At 40.8% G+C, this 22718-nt stretch overlaps 3 protein-coding genes across 4 annotated transcripts; 2 read left to right on the top strand and 1 right to left on the bottom strand.

Annotated features, from left to right (window-relative positions):
• LOC135580839 (ribose-phosphate pyrophosphokinase 4-like) lies at positions 1–7440 on the top strand. 2 transcript variants are annotated; one of them, XM_065168179.1, is made up of 9 exons: positions 1–133; positions 225–363; positions 741–965; positions 2359–2674; positions 3759–3854; positions 3974–4042; positions 4128–4256; positions 6860–6959; positions 7035–7440. In XM_065168179.1, exons 3-9 carry the CDS (start codon positions 850–852, stop codon positions 7166–7168), a joined length of 960 nt encoding a protein of 319 aa, XP_065024251.1. In that variant the 5' UTR covers positions 1–133; positions 225–363; positions 741–849; the 3' UTR covers positions 7169–7440. The 2 variants fall into 2 exon arrangements, with proteins under 2 accessions (XP_065024251.1, XP_065024253.1); XM_065168181.1 differs by lacking the exons at positions 1–133; positions 225–363 and having other exon boundaries at positions 652–965.
• Positions 7441–14453: 7013 nt separating this feature from the next.
• LOC103999210 (exopolygalacturonase-like) lies at positions 14454–16310 on the top strand. Its single transcript, XM_009420886.3, has 6 exons — positions 14454–14707; positions 14845–14985; positions 15062–15238; positions 15310–15599; positions 15685–15913; positions 15985–16310. Exons 1-6 carry the CDS (start codon positions 14570–14572, stop codon positions 16207–16209), a joined length of 1200 nt encoding a protein of 399 aa, XP_009419161.2. The 5' UTR covers positions 14454–14569; the 3' UTR covers positions 16210–16310.
• On the bottom strand, positions 16172–18134 carry LOC135649513 (putative pentatricopeptide repeat-containing protein At3g05240). The gene has a single exon (XM_065167973.1). It carries the CDS (start codon positions 18107–18109, stop codon positions 16448–16450), a length of 1662 nt encoding a protein of 553 aa, XP_065024045.1. The 5' UTR covers positions 18110–18134; the 3' UTR covers positions 16172–16447.
• Between the last annotated feature and the right edge of the window lie 4584 nt (positions 18135–22718).

Consider the following 22718-nt stretch of genomic DNA (forward strand, 5'->3'; position numbering starts at 1 on the left):
ATGAATTTTGCTTACTTCCTTACCTGACAGGTCCATCAAATATCATGCTTCTCGATTAACAGTAAAGGGACAAAGAAAAGAATCATGCTGTTTACTTCTGTTGTAAAATTTATTTAGTCTGAGAGGGGAAGAGGTGAATGCTCATAGCAAATCCTTTTGGAGCTGTGCTCTGCTATCTTTTTCTCCTATTAACTTTTTATCCTGATATCTTTGTTTGACTGCAGTTGTGTCTTCAAAGCTATGGCATTTCATTGTAATTGTGCTACGAAGATAGCTGTGGGTTTACTGAATCGGCTGAAATGAAGGGATCCATCGATGATAACATTGTGTTTAAGCTAATGGAATGATTCCTCTTTCTTCTTTGTAAGTCCTCTTTCTCGGAGGATTTATAGTTAATCATCATTTATGTTTCATATATTTTTTTTTCTTGATAATTTATCTATTGAGTTTTTTTCGATCGAGATGCCTACGTAGATCATCAACAAAAATGTATGGGCAATTAATTCCATTGCCAACCTCTGAGATAAAATATCTGTTATCCATTAGATTACCGATTAATTGACGCCCACTGCTATTTACATTCACTGACAATTACTAAGTTCTTATGCTTATTTAGAGGCGCATAGGCGAACTATGTTCACAAAATGAAATGTTGAGATGATGCCTTCCCCCTTCTAAGATGATTTGTATGCCTTTGTGTGCATTGATGTGGCGACTATATTACCGACTTTGGGGAAAAGTTTCCGTAAATTCTCTTTCTTCGAATCGATTTCCTTTCGGGACTCGACGAGACGGTGAAGAAACTTTGGGCTTAGGCGGCAGGGCGGCGTTGGTGCGGGGTGCTGGGCGATGGCGATGAGGACAAAGAAGCAGGTAAACCTCTTCTACTGCTCCGAGTCCGAGGAGCTGGCCAGGAAGGTGGCCGATCAGTCCGACGCAATCCAACTCCGGACCATCTCTTGGAGGTAGACATCCTCTTCTTTTATGCCTCCGTTGGGTCTGCGGAGGAAGCGTTGTTGTGTGAAAGATAATATAGAATACTTCCTGACCCGGGTTCTATGGCTTCTGCGTTAAAGATTCGATTTTGATCTTTCTGTGTGTTGGATTTGTTTGTACGTTAAGGCCGATGGATAAACCTGGAGGTGTCTCTATCATTTTTCTTCCCCCAAAATTAAGTTTTTTCTCATCATTCATTGTCTTCTTCCTTCTTGTATAATAAATAGCCAGATCTCTGTTTTCGTTTTTTCGCGCTGAACTCTCTGTGTGATGCGTTCTCTGAAGTTCTTGGTTTTATCTGTTTCTTTCTGTGAATTGGACTGTGTCGCCAATGTTAGGCATATATATAGGCTTCTTGGTGTTGATTTTGATTTGCCGTTAAAGATCAGTTTTCTTTTTTTTTCCCCCCCTCATTTCTTATGCATTAGAACGAATATATATGCATCCGTGAGGTTGTTCATCGTTTCACCGTACCTTTCCTCTGTCTAGATGATGCTATCTCTTGAACAAGTTCTAATTTTGTAGATTTGTGGATTCTGGAAATCTTCTTTGGGAGTTTCCTCTAAGACCAATCAGATTATTGGACAGACATTCTACCTATTTGTTGGAAATTATTTGCTATATAGAAAGTAATGAATCTTAATCGGGTGTCTACATGCAAATGGGTTAACAGTGCAGTTTTTTCACTTCTTTTATGGTACTATCACCAGGTGGTTAACCCTAAAATTTTTAATGTTGTGTCCCACATGAAAAATCATGGATATATTATAATAATCCTTGTAAATGCCAGCCTATTAAGCTTCTCTTCTTGGGTAAATGTATTGAAAAACTTCACTAGGAAAATAAGAGATGATTAGTAATGACAAAAGTCTCTTCTTGAAGATTACAACTTCTTAGGACTGCTGTTTATTCTAGATATTATTGAGATATAGACCGTGTAGTATTGGTCAAAATCATAGCTAGCATTACAAAGTGATTTGTTTGACTGAAGGTGCTGATTACTATAATGTTTGTGATCTTTTACCTTTTACAAAATCAAGAGAAATAATCACTCATACAGTATCTTCTTTCTGATAAATGAAGCATGTTGTACTTGCTTTAACAAAGCTATTTTTCTATTTTTCGAAAATTATTGAAAAACATCATCATGCACTAGGATTTATCATATGAAGAGGGCATTTATCAAGTTCTTCTCGTAAGAAGTTGGTGTATAGTCATCATCTTTAGCTTCAGGAAAAAATAAGAACTCTTTACTTGATAGTTTTTCTTTATTTTATTGATAAGTAGTCAATTCAAGTTTATCTTGCCAAACTGAATTTTTAACTCAGTCAATAATTGCTGCATTTTTTATGATGTTATCAGAAACTTTGATGATGGATTCCCTAACCTTTTCATCAACAATGCACATGATATTAGAGGACAACATGTTGCATTTCTAGCCTCTTTCAGCTCACCAGGAGTCATTTTTGAGCAGATATCTGCAATTTTTGCCTTACCAAAACTCTTTATTGCTTCTTTCACCTTGGTATTACCATTCTTCCCAACCGGCTCGTTTGAACGAATGGAAGAAGAAGGAGATGTTGCTACTGCATTTACGATGGCACGGATATTGTCAATGATTCCAAAGTCTAGAGGTGGACCAACTAGTATTGTGATATATGATATACATGCTTTGCAGGTTTGTTGAAGTTTATCAAAGATTTGGTCTTCTTTTCTTGAATATCTATTATTTTTATTAATCTGCATTGATGATCTTGTTATTTGTCCTGTCTTTCATGAGTAGCACATAACATTTATTCAAACGTGAAGTGGTTGCTCTATTGTTTTGTCGTGGGCATTAATTTTTCACTAGTTCATTATCATTGTTTGCATAGACCTTCTTTGGAGTATGCTATAGTTTCCCTCCTTGAAAGGAATGTCAAGGGTTGATGAGCTGCACTGGCTTGAAGTTTCATGTTAGAATGTTGTGTTCTGTTATGATCAAATTTTTGTAATGTTTCAGATTCTTAAGCATTGAAACACACAACATCAAGACGAAATATCTAGCCTGAGTTTCATGCTTTCTGATGAATGACATGCATGATCAGATGTTTTTAAAATTTTAAGGACTCTGAGGCATGGGCATATCTGAAGTAAGACTCTTTTAAGTTGTTAGTAATAATCCTGTCTTAAGCCCTTTTCTCAACAAACTTGCTATTTTTCCCATGTACTGGCTCTTTGTTCTTTCTCTGCTATTCTGATGGGTCAGGACTTCTTGTTTCTGAAATAGAATTCATCTTTTAGCAACATAAAGTTATCTGTGTGATACTGCTGTTCTATCATATGTTTTCTAACTTTAATTTCACTTATTGGAACATCTGAACCATCATGTTGGAAACATTAGGCTATAAGCAGTACTGATTTTACTACCAATTCCAAGTTTCTAACAAATTGGCTCTGAATTTGACTATATTACTCAATGTTTTTTCTGCATAAAAATTATTGATCAAGAGAATGTAAAATTCAATAAAAAATCCTAACCCTTTATGAAAATACAAAAACCACATCTGTTTGGTGCCTAATTATATCTGTAACCACTTGATTGATGCAGATTTTTCTTGTATGCTTTGATCCATATGTTGATAGTTTGATCCTTTAATGGTGCCAAGACATTTCTATAAAATTGTCTACCAATCAACACTCATAATATGTCTGAGCTTTTCTTATGTCAACCTTGTAGTTGGTTGAAGCAATGTGTCATATCTTTTTCTTGATTTCCTCAGGAAAGATTTTACTTTGGGGATGATGTCTTGCCTTGCTTTGAAACTGGTATTCCACTATTGTTGCAGCGCCTTCGCAAACTTCCTGATGCTGATAATGTATGCACTATTTGTGCCCATACAACCCTTTTTAAGATTCAAGGCATATGTTGTAGCAAATCTGCTGTTATTTACCTGGACTTGGTCCACTGACTCCTATGTAAGTCTCATCCAAATAGGTAACTATAGCATTCCCGGATGATGGGGCCTGGAAGCGATTTCACAAGCAATTGATGCATTTTCCCATGGTAGATTGTTGGACAGAAACAGTGAATATACAAGTCATAGTTTTCATCTGTTTTCTGACTGAAAGTTTGATTTGCTGTATAACAGATTGTTTGTGCGAAGGTTCGTGAAGGTGACAAGAGAATAGTTCAAATTAAGGAAGGTAATCCTGCAGGTCGACATGTTGTTATTGTTGATGATTTGGTGCAATCTGGTGGCACTCTAATTGAATGCCAGGTAAACAACAGTGATGCAAGTCATAAATTAGACTTTTGTAGAGCATGGTTTTGTATACTTTCTTCTTGCCTATGTATCTGGTAATGAGAATTTTGTAGCTTATTAGCACCACAAAATGAATCCTTGAACTATATATTATTAGCTTTTAGTTTTACCAAGGAGCTGAATAGTGTAACTATAGTAGTGGTGCACTGGAATTTGCATACAAATTACCCCTTCAGATGATATACGAGGCAATAAATTGCTTGACACTTTTATGTATCTTGCACTGGTTTAGTAGTGCCAGTGTAATTTTATGCGGTTCCAGTACGGATGAATAACTAACTTGCTTCCTATTTCATTTTTAAGAGTCATTTCTTCTATCTGCCTTGGTATATCTGACAATTGCTACTATATTGCCGTTATATATCTGACAAACGCTATTCAATCTGGGAAGTGATGGAGTGTAACAGGTAAAATGCTCCAGAAGCTTCCCTTTTTCATGAGAGGATTAAAGAGGAGTACACTATCCAAAACATCCTGGTATTGTCTTGTTAGAATATCTCATTTCAATGTTCAACTATTGTAAAAATGTCACGATCACTTAGATAAGCAGTCTTCTTCTGCCAGATTGCTAAGAGAGCGACAAAGGAATATCTATCGGAAAAGTTCCATTGATCATCTCATTTTTCTTGGTTACGTTGTCTAGTTTTATTCCTCCCAACATGATTATCAAATAACTTTAAGAAACATACAAGTTTCAGGAAGCAAGGGTATATTGTATCATCTTTATCGAGTGAACTCTGATCATTCTCATGTCTTAGTAATCCAGAATCATATAGGGGGCTTATCTGTACCTGAAAGACTTTCACTTCATATGATGCCTGCTTCTATCCTCGAGGTTAGATTGAATTCTCTCCTTTTATCTATCAGTTTGGAAGAATCCAATTAATCACCTGATAGACTATCAAGCCTCTGGTCAGTCCTTCAGATCCATTTTTATCAGGGAGTGCTAAAAGGTATGATGGAGAAGGTCATGTAACCTGACTTTCCTCCCCTCTTTCTGGCGAGTTCCCACTCGCCAAGAAAATGGGCTTACTTTTAGGCATAGCCTTAGCTGTCGTTTAGTGAGCATTCAGTCAATGAGTTTTAGGTACTGGTGAAGCCTTTTTAATTTTAGTTTTCTTTAGATGGAAAATAATCCCCTAATGTTGTGTTGGTAAAGAAAACAGGTTGCAGGCATATAAAAGCTACGCATGGTCCTGGGTCGGGGTGCAGCATAACTAAGAGAGCCATTCTAACGAGAACTGAGCTAGTGAAGTGAACTACCAGGAATTATGAAATGACCCTGCTTGGGGGTTTGAGTGGTTTAGTCTTACTCTTCTTTGTCAATGGGTTTCGGGTTTAGCAAACTGAATTCTATTGAATGATCAAGTCCGTAGAGTTTTCAGATACCTTCACTGGGACTGGGCAATAAGGAATTCAACTTATTCTTACAAAAGGATCTGTATCCATGCTATAGGCACTCTTTAGCCATAAGCTTTTTTCTGCACATCTTCTTTTTCTTTGGTCATTGATTGTTTAGAACTGTATGAAAGGGGTTCCCTCTTTAACATCAGATCTTGTCATTCAAGCAGGCAGCATCTTGTCTGGGTGCTCAACTTGACTTCAGAAACTAGTAGCATCTTTTGAATATGAGATTTGGCAATTCATCCAGTCACTTCACGGTTGCCAAAGAGGCCCAAGGAAGCATCATATAATTCCAATGAAATGGCTGAGCTTAATAGGAGCAAGAGACTTGGTGGCAACAACCAGAATGAGATATTTTGTCACGGAAATACCATCTCAGGTTCACCTATCAGAATGGGAACAGCCCAATTACCAGATCCACTTATCATCACTGGCATAACCATAGAAAAGATCATTAAAGAAGGATGAACCATTAGGGATGGAAGCTCATTAGGGATCATTAGAGAATTGGAACTGACAATGATGTCTGATTCATAAAGAAAGTCAAGTTCTTGACAAACCTCGAGCAGCAGAGATGAAAAGGTCATTCATGAATCATTCCTTTCAGTTCTATCATACATTCCTAAACCATGTATGTGGGGGAGATGTGACCCATTTAACAGCCCCATAAGGCAGATGGCTTTTGAATGTCAGCTAATCTATAGCTCTTTACCCATGCAACATAAGAACTAAACTATCTTTGACTAACTAAACTAGTGTTATACTGTAACTTTCTTAGAACCTAAGACAAAAGAAGAGCAAGGATCATGAAATCTTTCATCAACTCATGTTTTGTACATTATGGTTATGTAGTATGTACTCGCATATCATACTTATTCTTTGAAAAGTTAACATCAGGAATCTTTTAGCCACCAGCTTAAGCACAATTGTCAATCCTGTTAATTTCATGCTTCTCGATTTCCTTCGAAATAGTTTTCTCTGTAATTTGTCCCATGTGAATATATCATATAGACACATGCTATGTTCATTTAAATGTTAGTTTTGTTTACATCTGATTAGCCAAGTGAGCTTATTTCTCTCAAATAACTGATTCTATCTCCATTTGACCTGCTTGCATGGACTTACTAGTTCCGTTTGTTAATTCTGATCTACAGAAGGTTTTGACTGCTCATGGTGCTGGAAAAGTTAGTGCTTACGTTACACATGGTGTGTTCCCCAAGAGATCATGGGAGCGATTTGTGCATATCAAGGCTGGTATAAACTCATTTTAGTTATTGGTTCCTTTCTTCCTAACATTTTCAGGTACTAATCATACACCATTTTCCTCAGAGAGATCCGATCATCGATTTGCAAACTTTTGGATAACTGACTCGTGTCCGCTTACCGTGAAGGCCATTGCTAATGAGGCTCCTTTCGAGGTGCTTAGCCTTGCTGGCTCCATAGCCAATGCCCTGCAGGTCTAAATTCTTGTGCACCAGCTTTGCTGACTCTAACTCTGATGGCAGCCCTGTTAGGTCATTGAGATGCTTGTTCTAAGCTTTTGCCAGTCTTTGCAGAATGACCCTAATAAGAGCTCATACTCCAAGCCCACATTCCGCTCTTCTTTCAGTTCTATTCTTTTTATTCTCTTCAGTATCATAATATGATCTTTCCGCTTGTCTTCTCATCCAGCATTCCTTCCAAACTAACTTGTGTTATGTTTCGTCGCTTGCAATGAGAAATCTTCTTCAGCTAATTGCCCAAAAATCTAGTTTCTGGTTGTTTGAATCGGCTATTGTTGTTCATTTACTTGCGTTAGTTTGCTGAAAGAAACATTATTAATAACCTGAGAATTATCATGCTGAAAAGTGCTTGGATTGCCTCTAGAATTATCAAATGCTGTAATAGAAGCAACGATGCAAGAGTAACATGTTTCATTAAAATCTCATTATATTTTGATTGTGCAATGGTGGGTGCTTAGCCTGGCCTCAACAGAGTTTCTAAGGCCAAGTGATTTGGTAGTTTTCAGCGTAACAATGTTTTTTAGATTTACAAAAAAAATCTACTTCTAAGATTTTGTAGCAACGTAGTCTTATCGATTACATCTTGAGACTCAGGCTTGCGGTAAGTAGGTTTAGGGTGATTGATCTAACTTATCTTCTTAGTTTTGTTATGTAACAGGGAATGCACTATCCCCTCCCTTTGTCCAAAGCAAGTTTGAGGCATGCAGTTCGGGGTTATCCCCCTCTCCTTGTCCCTCACGTGACAAGAGGCCAAGAGGGATCGTTAGGGGTGGTTAGAGGTTATTTTTTCATAGAACATTTCATAAAATATTCTCTCATTTTGTGACTAGATATAAAAGCTCGTCTTTAATACGATAATAAATAATTCTTTTGACTATTCGTATCCGTATTTATCTTGGGTTACTAACTTGAGCATCAGAGGAACTAGGTTGGAAAACCTCTTTCGACCTCGATCTTTATGTAGGAGGCACATTGGGAGCTCGATGTTCCCATCTCGGACAATACTTAGCATATAATTCCAAACCATATTAGGTTAATTCAGACGTCAACGATATTTTTCCTTATCATTTTAGCGCTAGAATGAGGGCCTAATATCGTAGGAATGCTCATTCTTTAACTCTCTCAACAAACACTCGAGCGAGGAGGCTCTGCCCCCAACCCATAGTACTTTCACGTAGGCGGAGCTACAGCCACCATTTTCGCATGTTGATATATCCACCTCGGCACAAATGTTGACGCGATACTAGTGTCTATTCAATAACTCGGGTCTCTCACCCTTGGGAACAATCCCATTTTCGTCCCAATTGAAGTGTTCTTGAATCTCACCCAGTATGTGCAAACGCTAATGGTCATGATACAAGCTATCGCTCCACTTTTGCCCTAGCTAGCCCAACAAACAATGGCACTAGCTTAATCACCACCAGCACCCATTGAGGTTCTCCCACCAGACATGGTGTTAACATCTCAAGATCACTTAAGGCTCATTGAATTGTCGGTCGAGGGGGCTCTTTGCTCCCCAATTGTAGAATTTAATAGACCACACTACCATTCCACCCTGCCTGATTCCAAGACTCAAATAGCATATTCAACGGAGGATTCCTTATGGATCTAATTATGACAGATGGACCGACGCTTGAAGGAGATGTGCCAAGAGTTTCAACAATCCAAAGGAGAAGCGTTGATTGATCCCACCTCGAGTCGATCCCCATTCACCTAGAAATTCAGGAGAAACTAATCTCAACGAATTTTTGCCTCTCATCGTTGGAGACATTCGATGGCAATACTGACTCGATAGAGCACATCATCGCTTTCCTTGCCCAAATGTCATTATCTGGCACTTTAGATTCCCTGGTGTGTTGTGCCTTCCTGACCACATTAAGAGGTCCGACATAGGAATTGTATGCTCGTCTAAAGCTGCTCTCTATTAGTTCTTTTGCTCAACTCACAAGGAAATTTAAGCTTTACTTCCTTAGGAATATGCATCCGAGGCCATTGGCATTAACACTTCTTGGACTTAGGCGGGGGGAAGGAGAAAATGCCCTCAGACTTCGTCACTCGATTTACTAACGCAATTTAAGGCATGGAAGATGCCCATCCGTCACTCGTAATACGAGCCTTTATGATGAGACTCAAGCCTTCTCACCTTTTTTGGTCATTGGTATAGAGGCCTCCAATGATGGTACCAAAGAAACTTTAGAGGATCAATCAATATATTATCACTGAGGCAATGGTCTTGGATAAATATGAGGAGTCACAACAGGTCAAGACAAGAGCGACTATAATCCACCCCAACCCGAGGTCATGACAATGAAGGAGAAATGAACGACCAGAGTTGTCTCATCCAAGGTCTAAGCTAACCCCCCGAATATGAGTAAAGTTAAATTTTTTTATAGATAAAAGAAAAAAGACTCCTAAAAGGCCCTCAACTAATGAAGACATCATTGGCAAAAAGAGACAGATCCTAATATTGTTGCCTCCATCAGGATTACGGCCATGACATGGAAGGTTGAAAAAATAAATTGAAGAACTCATATGTCGAGATACCTCGAGTAGTTTGTCCGAAGACACTGGGAACCTTCACTCTGATCTCAGGGGCCAATAGAGAAACATATTGACGTTATCATTGATGAGCCTGTCTCGAGAGGAGACAGCTCATTGGGATGTAAAGTCTACATCTGAGCTACTATCGAAAAGTGCCTAAGGATGGGAGATGACCCGAAGATAACCTTCAAAGAGGAGAAGATAAAATACTTTGTCCCGAACCATGACGATAACTTAGTTGTCTCTATAAGGGTAATTAACGCTCGAGTGAATATGGTCATGATCGATATATGTAGCTTTGCTAATGTTCTCTACTTTGGCGCTTTCTAAAAACTAAGGCTCTTAATTAACGACCTCATCCCTATGACTTCTTCGCATGAGTAAAAAAAAAATCCGACCCGTGTGAGCAAAAATCTGTTATGACAAAGGCACAAGGCAAAATGTGCATAATGCGCATGAGTTAGGAAAATCCGACCTACGTGAGAAGAAATCCACCACGACGGAGGCATAAGGCAAAATGTGCTCGAGATATGTGAGTCGAAAAAACCTGACCCAATGAGAAATCCATCATGATGGAGGCATAAGGCAAAATGTGCTTGAGATGCATAAGCTGGGAAAACCCAACCTACGTGCACAGAAATTCATCATGGAGGAGACATAAGATAAAATGTGCCCAAGACGCGTGAGTTAAGAAAACCCGAACCATGTGAAAAGAAATCTACCATAGCAGAAGCATAGGGCCAAATATGTCTGAGGTGCTTGAGTTGAGAAAACCCGACTTGCATGAAAAAAAATCCTACATAGTGGAAGCACAGGATAAAATATATATGAGGCATATGAGTCAAGAAAAACGTAACTTACATGAGAAAAAAAATCCTCCACAGTGGAGGCACAAGGTAAAATGTGCCTGAGGCGCTTAAGTCGGGAAAACCCAACTCGTATGAGGAGAAATCCACCATAGCGGAGGCATAGGGAAAAATATGCCCTAGGCGTTTAAGTTGGGAAAACTCGACTCACGCGAGAAAAAATCTACTACGATGGAGGTACAAGGTAAAATACGTCCGAGGCACGTGAATCAAGAAAACATAACCCATATGAGAAGAAATCTGCCATAGCGATGACATAGGGAAAAATATGCCTAAGACGTGTGACACGGGAAAACCCGACCTGCGTGAGGAGAAACCCACCACTACGGAGGCACAAGGCAAAACGACCCACATGAGAAGAAATATACTATAGTCGAGACGTGAGTAAAAAAAACTCAACCTGTGTGAGAACTCTACCATGGTGGAGGCATAGGACAAAATATAATCGAGACACATAAGTCGAAAAAACTTGACTCACGTGAGAAAAAACCACCATGATGAAGGCGTAGGGCAAAATTTGCCTAAGGCATACGAGTTGGGAAAATTTGACCCGCATGAGCAAAAATTTGCTATGGCGGAGGCATAAGATAAAATATGCTCAAGATACATAAGTTGGAAAAACCCGACTAGCGTGAGCAGAAATCCACCATGACGGAGGCACCAAGTAAAACGTGCTCGAGGCACGTGAGTTGAGAAAACTCAACCCATATGAGAAGAAATACATCATGACAAAGTAGGGCAAAATGTGGCCGACGTGTGTGAGTTGAAAAATTCTAACTTGCGTGAGAAGAAATCTGTCATGAAGGAGTAGGGTAAAATGTGCCCTAGGCATATGAGTTAGGAAAACCTAACTCGTGTAAGGAGAAATTTTTCACAACGGAGATCATGACGAAATGTGCATGAGGCATATGAGTCGAGAAAACCTGACTCCCATGAGAAATCTATCACGATAAAGGCACAAGACAAAATGTGTCCAATGCATGTAAGTCGGGATTGTATACCTATAGTCCCTCATCCATCTAATTTTCCAGAGATCGTATATCAGGTATGGTGTTGTCAGACCCATATAGTTTTTACTTAAGTCTCGCTTTAATCTGATTCTCTCTGATAACTCTTTTTCTCTCAATCTGAATGACTCTGGTCAGAGTTTTGTCTGAGCAAGAACACATGGGATATTCCTCTCATGACACTGAGAGTAGATGATCCTCTATCGACACTTAATAGTCCTCATAAGATTGGCTGCCACTCTTGACCGACTATGCTAGATCTAAAACTGCTAGGCCTATAAATCCGATATTAAAGAGTGAAACATTCATACAGGTCATCCTTGGTGTCTCAAGCCTAAGGACTAGGTACACCACTTGGACAATGGAATCACTGTATGACAATGAGGTATCATTAACCATCCAACATTTTGTGAGCGGATCAATCAGTGAGCTTATTCTCCAATGAGCACCTGCACTGTAGCCCTAGTGTCCCTATACAAGCAACTATTAGACCAGCTACCTCCATCATATAGACGGGTATACAACACACCAGTTTGTTTGGTTATCTCGATGTCCCTTTCGAGTAACCTATGACCAGGATTATTTAGGGTCCATGTTTAAAGGTGAATCTATCTTATTATCATGATCTTATCACGATCCAATTCTCATTGCACAGATCAATAAATATCATAATATATATATGCATATATGCAATAAGCAATATAAAATGATAAAATACCAAAATATAATAAGTAAAAAGGATGCATATCATGTCACATTTGTCATCACTCACATGATTAATCTGTAGGGCACCTATGACTAGCAAAATATGCTCAAGATGCATAAGTTGGGAAAATCTGACTCGCATAAGGATAAATCCACCGTGGCGCATGAGAAGAAATCCACTATAGTGGAGGCGCATGACAAAATATGTTTGATGCGTGTGAGTTAGAAAAATCGGACTCGCATGAGGAGAAATCCGTCACGACGGAGACATAGGCCAAAATGTGCCCTAGGTATGTAAGTCAAGAAAACTCGTCCCACATGAGGATAAATCCATCACGATGGAGGAATAAGACAAAATACGTATAAGGCGTGTGAGTCAAAAAAACCCAACCCATGTAAGGAGAAATTTGCCACGATGAAAGCGCAAGGCAAAATATGCCCGAGGCACGTAAGTCAAGAAAATCTGACTCGCGTGAGTAGAAATCTATCACTGTGGAGGTATAAGGTAAAACGACCCACGTAAGAAGAAATCCATCATGACCAATGCGTAGATCAAGAAAACCCGACCCACGTGAGAACTCTGCCACAATGGAGGTGTAGGACAAAATATACTTAAGGCATATAAGTCGAGAAAACTTAACTCGTGTGAGAAAAAATATGCCATGATGAAGGAGTAGATCAAAATATGCTTGAGGCGCATGAGTTGGAAAAAATTGACCCATGTGAGTAGAAATCTGTCACGGTAGGGACACAAGGAAAATTATGCTCAAGACACATGAGTCGAGAAAACCCAACTCATGTGAGTAGAAATCCACTGTGATGGAGGCACTAAGTAAAATGTGCCTGAGGCGTGTGAGTAAAAAAAAACTTAACCCATGTGAGAAAAAAACTATCATAATGGAGGAGTAGGGCAAAATGTGCTTGAGACACATGAGTCAAAAAATCCCAACCCGCATGAGAAGAAATCCACTATAATGGAGGTATAGGGCAAAATGTGCCCATGGCACGTAAGTTGGGAAACCAGACCCACGTGAGGAAAAATCTACCATGATAGAGGCGTATGACAAAATATGCCTGAGGTATGTGAGTTAGAAAAACCTCTAACCCATGTGAGAAATTCGTCACGGCAAAAGCATAGGGCAAAATATGTTTGAGACGTGTAAGTCATAAAAACCCAACCCACATTAGAAAAAATCTGTCATGACAGAGGCATAGGGCAAAATGTGTTTGTGGTGTGTGAGTTGGGAAAACCCAACTCATGTGATGAGAAATCCACCATGGCGGAGGCATAGAGCAAAATGTGTCCTAGGTGCATAAGTCAGAAAAATTCGTCCTATATGAGTAGAAATCCATCACGATAGAGGCATAAGGTAAAATGCGCCCGAGGCACGTGAGTCGTAAAAATCCACATGAGAAAAAATATATCATGATGAAACGTAGGGTAAAATATGCCCGAGACGCGAGAGTCGAAAAAATCTGACTCGTGTGAGAAGAAACCCACCACAGCAGAGACATAAAACAAAATATGTCCGAGACACGTGAGTTGGAAAAACTCAACTCGTGTGAGAAAAAATCCGCCACGATAGAGGCACGGGGCAAAATGTGCCGATGCAGATAGACTTTATAAATATGAGAAACATATCAGTATGTTCTAACTTTATAAATTATAAATATGACATAGTTGGGAAAAAAAAAAGACTCCACATATTTTGAGCAGTTCGCCAATGTTAGAATACACTCACCCAATGTTAGAATAATATGGGTTTTATACACCTAAAATACATGCAGCAGCGTAAGAGAAGTCATTAGCGAGTTTCCCATCATGAAAGGTAGCGCCAACCATAGAGAAACAGAGCATCTCCCTTAAAGAGAAAAGTCCCAAGCGTAGTAACGTTGGGAGTGATGCTGCTCTGCTCAAGATATAAAGATCTTGCTACACTAATTCTCCCATTAATGCTTGAAACAGTTGATCTCTCTCTCTCTCTCTCTCTCTCTCTTTACGTGGGATGGAGGAAGCCATGCGTTACAAACGGGATCGAAACTCCAACTAGCGGTTGGAAACCGAAGAAGGTGGGGATGGGGAGGAGAGGGTATTGCGGCCGTTTAAGCAACTCCATCAGCCTCATTCCTTCAATTTAAGTTCATATCTCAGTTATATACGCATTTTCCTCTATTTTTATGGATGAATACACACAAAACCACTCCAAAACAGAGGACAGAGAAGAAATCTGGATTAGCAAGAGATGAAGCTTTTTCTTTTGCTACCCTTCATCTGTTGTTACTCCATCGCCGATGCCCAGTGCAGGAGTGGAGTGAGCTCCGGCACCTTCAATGTGTTGCATTACGGTGCCCGAGCCAACGGATTCAGCGACGATAGCAAGGTCGCACCACTTTGTCTTGGGTGATCCTGCATCAACCACTCTGTCTCACACCAAATGCTTTACGTTCTCTTCTTCTTCTTCTTCTTCCTTGTGTTCAATCCATTGTTCCTGGCCTCCTTGTCTCTGTGACGATGCAGGCGTTCATGGCAGCGTGGAAGGCGGCATGCGCTGCAAGCGGTAACGTCAAGCTCCACATACCCAGAAGGAAGTACCTTGTCGGCCCCGTCAAGTTCGATGGCCCTTGCAGAAATGTTCACTCCATCACGGTTTACATGCAGGTCGAAGTGCATCCGATGACAGGCATAGTAAATGAGATCCGTCTTCCTGTTGATCTGATATGGTGTGCTGCAACAGGGGTACTTGAAGGCCTCCACCGACCTGAGCAAGTATGTCGAAGGTGACGACTGGATACAGTTTGGACATGTAGATAAGTTGACCTTGACAGGGGGAGGCACCTTCGATGGTCAAGGAGCTGTATCCTGGCCCTTCAACAAGTGCCCTAGGAAGAAGAACTGTAGAGTTCTCCCCACGGTAAGCCCCTGATCTTACTCGGATGCGGCATACACCAAATGATGAAACTTGGTCCTCTTTGTTGATTGCAGTCGATTAAGTTTCTGGCCACCACTGACACTGTCGTCAGGAGAGTCAAATCCTTGAACAGCAAGTTCTTCCACGTAGCTGTAGTGGGATGCAAGAGATTCCATGGCAGTAATATAAGGATCCATGCACCTTCCAATAGCCCCAACACCGACGGAATCCACATAGAACGTAGCTCGGATGTCACCATATGTAACTCGGTGATCGCTACAGGAGATGACTGCATCTCGATAGGGCAGGGCAACGTGCATGTGCGAATCAGCAGAATCACCTGCGGTCCAGGGCATGGAATCAGGTAGTGCTCCAACGTGAAACAGAGCTATGCGAATACATAGGTAACGCTGACGACACAATCTTCTTCTTCCTCGGTGATGATTCAGTGTTGGGAGTTTGGGAAGATACCGCGATGAGGGCGATGTCAGAGGGCTGGTCGTGAGAGACAGCACCATTTCTGGGACGACAAACGGGATAAGGATCAAGACATGGCCGAACTCTCCGGGAAGCAGCTCCGCTACGAACATGACGTTCAAGAACATAAGCATGAAGGGCGTGGCCAACCCTATCATCATCGACCAGATGTACTGCCCCTACGTTTCATGCCCATCTCAGGTGCATCATACGATCTTGCTTACGGCGTTGCGATCGAGCATCTCAATCGCGATGACGTTTCTAATTGTTAGGCACCGTCTCGGGTGAAGATAAGCGACATCTTCTTTCGGGACATAAGGGGGACGTCGGCGACGCCGGTGGCGGTGACGCTCAAGTGCAGCAGAGGTGCGCCGTGCCGCAATGTCAATCTCCATAACGTGCATCTGAGGTACACCGGCGGAGCTGCGGCCACCGCCGAGTGTTGGAACGTTAAAGCAAGATACAGCGGGATTCAGATGCCGGCGCCGTGCCATTAGTGTTGGCTGATGTGGGTCATCGTTCCGCCTCCCGAGAAAGCATAGGCTGCTGCATCAGTTCTTGGCAGATGGATCGGTGAGTGAGCGAGCTCTGTTCAAGTAGTCTGCATCTTAAGAGGTGGCTTTAGCTAAGTCGCCCTCTCCATGCTGTACATTTTATCTTTCGATCCGTCAGGGTGTGGTATCAGTCTTCGATGTTACATGGACTCCTATGGAGAGACATTGAAGAAGAGCTTAATCAAATGGAGCTGCAGCCATGAGTCTTCTTCAGCCCTTTCTTCCACATCAGTCTTCTCGCCTTGTCCACCTCTCGCCACCTTCCGGCACCTGCGTAGATGTTCGAGATAAGCACACTCGTCCCGCTGCCCTGAGGCTTGGATTGGGCCAGCTGATCTCCGATCCTTTCTGCGAGCGCAACATCGCCATGGATGTCACACCCGCTTAACATGCTGCTCCAGATCGTGCTGCTCGGCTCGATGGGCATCGACCGAACTATTCTCTCCGCCTCCGCTAAGCGCCCAGCTCGACTCAAGAGGTCCACCACGCACCCGTAGTGTTCCATCCTCGGCTCCATGCCGTAAAGCTTCTCCATGGCCTCCAAGTACTTGCGGCCTTCGTCGACCATTCCTGCATGGCTGCAGGCGGTGAGCACGCCTATGAAGGTAATGTCGTCGGGAGCAACGCCGTGCTGCGTCATTTCGACGAACAGGTCGATGGCTTCCTTGCCGTGACCGTGCGTGGCCAGCCCCAGGATCATGCTGGTCCATGCCATCACATCCTTCCTCCCTTCCAGACTTGCAAAGATTCGAAGCGCGCTTTGTGCGTCCCCGGTCTTGGCATACATGTCCACGAGGGAAGTACCAATGGCGACATCCCCGCTGCCGATCGTCTTCTCCACGCACGCGTGGATCTCCTGGCCTAAACGCAGTGCTCCTATATCAGCACAAGCACCCAACAAGCTCAGCAAGGTGACCTTGTCTGGTTTCAGGCCGGCGTCGCGCATCTCTTTGAAGAGTTGTAGCACCTCATTCGGCCGACCGTACTGGTTATATCCGTTAATCATCGAATTCCAAGAGACCTCATTCTTCACAGTCATTTTGTCGAAAAGATGGCGTGAGGTTTTCAAGCTGCCACAGCGTGCGTACATGTCCAAAAGGGCCGTGGCAAGAACAAGGTTGGATGTGATTGAATCCGCTCCCGCCCTACGGAGTCGAGCATGGATCCGTCTTCCGGTCTCCAGATCCCTGCTCTGAGCACACGCCACCAGGACATGCACCATGGTAATCTCATTCGGCTCCACGCCTTCGAGCTCCATCTCGCTGAACAGGCGTATTGCTTCGCCGGCCCGATCGTTCTCGGCGTAACCTGCGATCATCGTTGTCCAGGTAACGATGTTCCGATTCACGGCGTTCCGGAACAACGACGTCGCCGACGGTATATCGCCGCAGGAGACGTACATGTGGATCAAAGTGCTGGAAACGTACACATCCGCTTCGTACCCAGCTTTCACCACGCGGCCATGGACGCACCGGCCGAACGAGGGGTCGGGGACCCGGGAGCAAGCTTTGAGCGCGAAGGGGAACGTGAAGTGGTCCGGGGAGCGGCCGTGGCGATGCATGTCGGCGTACAGGGCGAGAGCAGCCTCTGGCTCATCACCGTCGGAGAGGCCGCGTATCATGGAGTTCCACATGTAGGTGGTGGGCGCGGGAGCCCAGGCGAAGAGGGCGCGGGCGTAGGCGATGTCCCTGTGTGGAGAGTCGACGCAGAAGTCGATGAGGCGGCTCAGGGGGACGACGTCGTGAACGAGGGCGGTGGCGACCATGAGGCCATGGAGCTGCCTCAGCTGCCGCACGCTTCTGCATGCTTCTATCAATGAAAGCAAGTCCTGTTTCTGTATCATCGATAGTGGAGGGGAGAGAAAGAGAGGAGAAATATATATATTTGTAGCGTATGGAATATGTTATGGTAAGTAACTTTTTTAGTCGTGGCCTCGGGGCCGACGCGGCTTGGTCGGGGATCCGAATGACGGGGATCCTACGCGACGTACCTTGGGTCCTCCTGGCGGTCGACCATGGTGACCCGGATGTTCCGTCAAGGAGGAGCTCTGCAGCAGCGTCTGGGAGGCGGCGACCTCGTCTCGCACCTGCACACAGGTCGGGTCAGAAGCTCGGCCCGACCCCTCCGACGATCAAGTCAGTGATGTGGAGAGGATGGTGGGAGAGGGGATGCTCCTGTGTGACTTGTCCCCCCCTTCGTTTAGAACTCTGGGGTATTTGTAGTTGGGTTTGATGTTACTTGATGTGCCCGCTTGCAGGGGCAGGGTCGTACCTCTGATGGCGTCTGACATTACCGTTGGAGTAGCGTATAGGACCGAACCGTCGCAGGGTATGGGCGAGCCTCGGTTGATGTCTTTCTTTGCTTCGACCGAGCGCACGGGGTCAAACGGTGGAGTTGTTGACCGGGAGTGGGTGACGTCGGCGCATGTCAAATCGGCGTTAATGCCCACTTCCTAGGGCAGTGTGTCATCCAAGTGTAGCAGATGTTGTAGCGTATTACGTCAAATTTATTTTTTACCTCTATCAGAATATATCATATGAACAAAATGAGAAAGTGATAGTTGCAAAAGAGAGCGATTTCCCTTAAAAGGATTTCTTTCTCTTTTTCTCAAAAAATGTTTCTATTTTCAAAATTTTCATCATTTTATAGTATTTTTATTGAGGTTTTAAAATTATTATAAAATTATTTTTAAAAAAATACTATAAGTGATATCATAATAAATTTCTTTAGTTGTTTGTAGTTGATCAAGATACTATATATTTGGGCTTATAGTTGATTTGATTGAGCATAGAAGTTCATTTGAATTATTTATAATATTTTAAAATAATTTTTATAGTATTTTTATTATAATGATCAAAATAAATAATAAACCAAGTTTCGATTAATATTCCGGTGATGTTATTTGTAAACTATCATAAATATCTATTTATATACTAATCCAATATATTAAATAGTTTCTAATGTGTTCTCATTTGGCTCACTTATAATTGATTCTATAAACAATTAAACTAGTTTGTATCAATCAAACCATCGCATAATTTTATGAAGAAATTTTATTTTATTATTCTAGTTGATCAAATGATATTAAAGTATTATAAAATTTTATTAAAAAATAAGAGACATATAAAACTAAATATATATTAAACTTTAATTTAAAACAGAATCATTTGGAGGCTAAACTATCATTCTAATTCAATTACTAATGCCAATTCTTTTATGCTAAAACTGGACTTTGACTATCTGAACTTATAAATTTAGAGATGATATTAACTTCATTTTAAATTTTATAAAACTCTTAAGAAACCTTTTAATATATATCATAAGGATAGAGATTAATCATATACCTATACCTAAGGGAGTCAATTTAGCTCGAATAGAATCCATTCTTAGGAAATAAAGGATTCTAAATATTTCAGATTATGGCAATCATAACTCTATGTATCGATCTTAAATTAAGGTAATACTAAAAGCTTTAGAACTATAAAAGAATTATACAAAATATATCCAAAAATTAAATATTAATTTCAAATCTAGGTTACTCAAAAGTAACTTATAATATGTAAAACTAAAATTGTAAGTATAGTAAAGGAAGAATTGTGTTATTCTTATCCCAATCTTCTTTAGAGCTGGGGTTTCTTAGTGTTTATGAGAAAAACTAAGTATGTGAAGAATGAGAGAAAGAGTTATGAGTTATTAGGTTAGTAATGAGGTTAAGACCAAAATAAAATAGAGGTATTTAAGAGGTTATCTTGAAATCTATGGTTCAATCCCATTAGGCCTCATTTCAATTTTTTTCTTCTTTTACTAATATAATTCTAATGTTGCAACAACTTCAATTAAGTTTAATTTAGTTTGATGAAGATGTTATTTTTTTTCTACACTCATCATTCATTCATACTTATATATCTCAACATTTAGTATAACATTCTTTTTTTTATATATATATTTCTATTTAATTTTTTATTACTTCATTCATACCTAAATAGCTTATAATCATCCACATATATAACGTTTAAAACTCAAATTTTCTTATGTTAATCATGGTTAAACTCATTCAAGCATTAAAATTCACTTAGGATCGATTAAAATTCAATTGTCACTTTTAATCACTATATGTATATTTATTATCATAACTTAATTTTATATTTAAATCCGCTAGCATACTTTGACTTATTGCAGGCATTAATGCTTATACATTCACAAGTAACATTTCATAAAAAAAATCGAGAATAATATTTTTGGAAAGCATATACTTCAATCTTAAAAGTCAAAAAATATGAATATATCATTTATCATATTTATGAAGTATAGACATCACAAATCATGTCACTAAGTGAGGATAATAGATAAATATTATTTGTGCTTCTAATGATATGCTAGTTACAGTTGAAAGTATCTGGGGCTCAAACATTACAAAAATCAATATAATTTTATTTAAAATTAGTGTAACAAACCTAAAAAAAATAAAATTTATTTAAAAAAATTATGTAAATATTTTAAGTGAGTTTTTAGGCTTCAAATCTATAAAATAATGGGTTAATTGATTAAAAATCTAATCTAGCACAATTTCAACTTTTATTGCAATCTTGTTGAGACTTTTGAGTCGATACTTAATAAGATATCTCAATTAATCATAAATATTCGATGGGGAAAGTAAAAATAGATTACACATGGTTAAGTAGGATTTGTAGCAAAAACAAAGATGATTTGGATGTCAAAAATCTTCATATTATTACAAAATAAAATAATTAAGAATCTCCTGAACCATCATAATATATTTGGAACAGTATTATCATGATAAAATAGTTAAGCTATTTGATATTCCTTAAAATCATTGTCTTTCATTTTCTCTTCAGAGAAATGATAGGGTTATGTTAATTGTTTTGTTTTTAGAATCATTCGAATGATAATGTATGTTATAACATTTCAATGCAATATATTTCCTCTCGAGTCGGAGGTTTTGATCTCCTCTACTAAGATAATGAGATTTTTCTTTTATTTTCTATAAGTTAATATTTTAATGAAAAAAATGAAATGTGACCATGGAAAAGTCAACGGAAGTGTCATTTCGAAGTAGAACAAGAACAAGTCAAATGGAAATCTACATTCACCCAACCCAACATGTTGGGTGGAGGCAGGATTCAGGTTTAAACCTTTGCTATTTTGCTTTGTATATCCCACTGTCCATTCATTCTCCGTGACGATCTACCATCATCCCTTGATGAATCTACACCACCTACTCACCACGGTCGTTTCCATTTAGAGGCTCTCTGGAATTGTACATCCTTCAAGAAGCATATCCAGGTTTGCAAATTCAGCCGAGCACTGAATCCTACATAGATTCCTTGTCGTAATGGCCTTCCCCATCTCAGTGAACCATCGAAGAAAAGAAATTGTTCGTGCTGTTTTTGGAACATAATTATTTACTCTCACTGCTACCCCAATGCAGTTCATCCAGTTGTTGTGCTATTAAAAGGAAGTACATGATTATGTAGCTCACGTACATGAACTTTGATTGTCCACAATGACGCAGTCGTTTTAGGAGCAAATATTTTCCAAGATCACAAGATTCAGTGACTTAAAAGGGTAGAACACAATCGATCTGACCTGGATTCACCATCCGTCCATCCTCTATAAACACCCATTAATCATTAAAACCCTCTCAAGACAATCTCTCTCTCTCTATCTCTCTCTCCGTTCTCCTTGGGCTGTGTTGTCCCCTGCGATGAAGCCTCTTCAAGACATCCCCATGGATGAAGCACGTCGGAGATCTTCTCTGGAGGATCTGTATGCTTGCCCAAAGTGTCCCACCAGTTTTAGCAGTGGGCGAGCGTTAGGTGGCCACCTCGCTGCTCATCGGCGCCTTGATAACATGATGGAGAAAGAAGGAACGAGGAGGAATCACTCATCCACATTGGTCAAGAGAACCGCTGCACCTGCACGAGTGTTCCCCTATCCTTCGTCCGGTGACGGTAGGCCTGCACAGAACTTGCGGCGCGGCATTAAGAACGGTGGGTACATGCATGGTGATCCTCAGCTTCCTAGGTACTTATCACAACCTGATGCCATTTCCATTGAGACACCAACTTTGAATGTCGATGGCAAACGCATCAGCCACGAAGGAGACATGAACCCTAAAGGCAAGGGCATTGCTTATTCATATTACTCTAACTCAGTGACCAACCATCGTCCTTCAAATATGAATGTGGAGGGGAAGGAAAGGAACACCTTTGCTGAAGCGACAGCTCCAAACCCCATGGGTACGAGCTTGCTTTTGCAGCCGGAAGTCGCTACGAGAAACATGATCTTTCATTACGATCCTCAGCCTTTCGTGAACCCGTTTGCTGCCGGTTATGGCGCGCATTCCTCGTTCATGGATCCATTTCCCCAATTAAACTCGGTCCCTAATGGAAACGCACAGCCATCTGCATTTGACAGAGCAGAGATTAGCG

The sequence above is a fragment of the Musa acuminata genome, chromosome BXJ3-9, assembly GCF_036884655.1.
Source record: "Musa acuminata AAA Group cultivar baxijiao chromosome BXJ3-9, Cavendish_Baxijiao_AAA, whole genome shotgun sequence".
In the NCBI taxonomy this organism is placed as follows: Eukaryota; Viridiplantae; Streptophyta; class Magnoliopsida; order Zingiberales; family Musaceae; genus Musa; species Musa acuminata.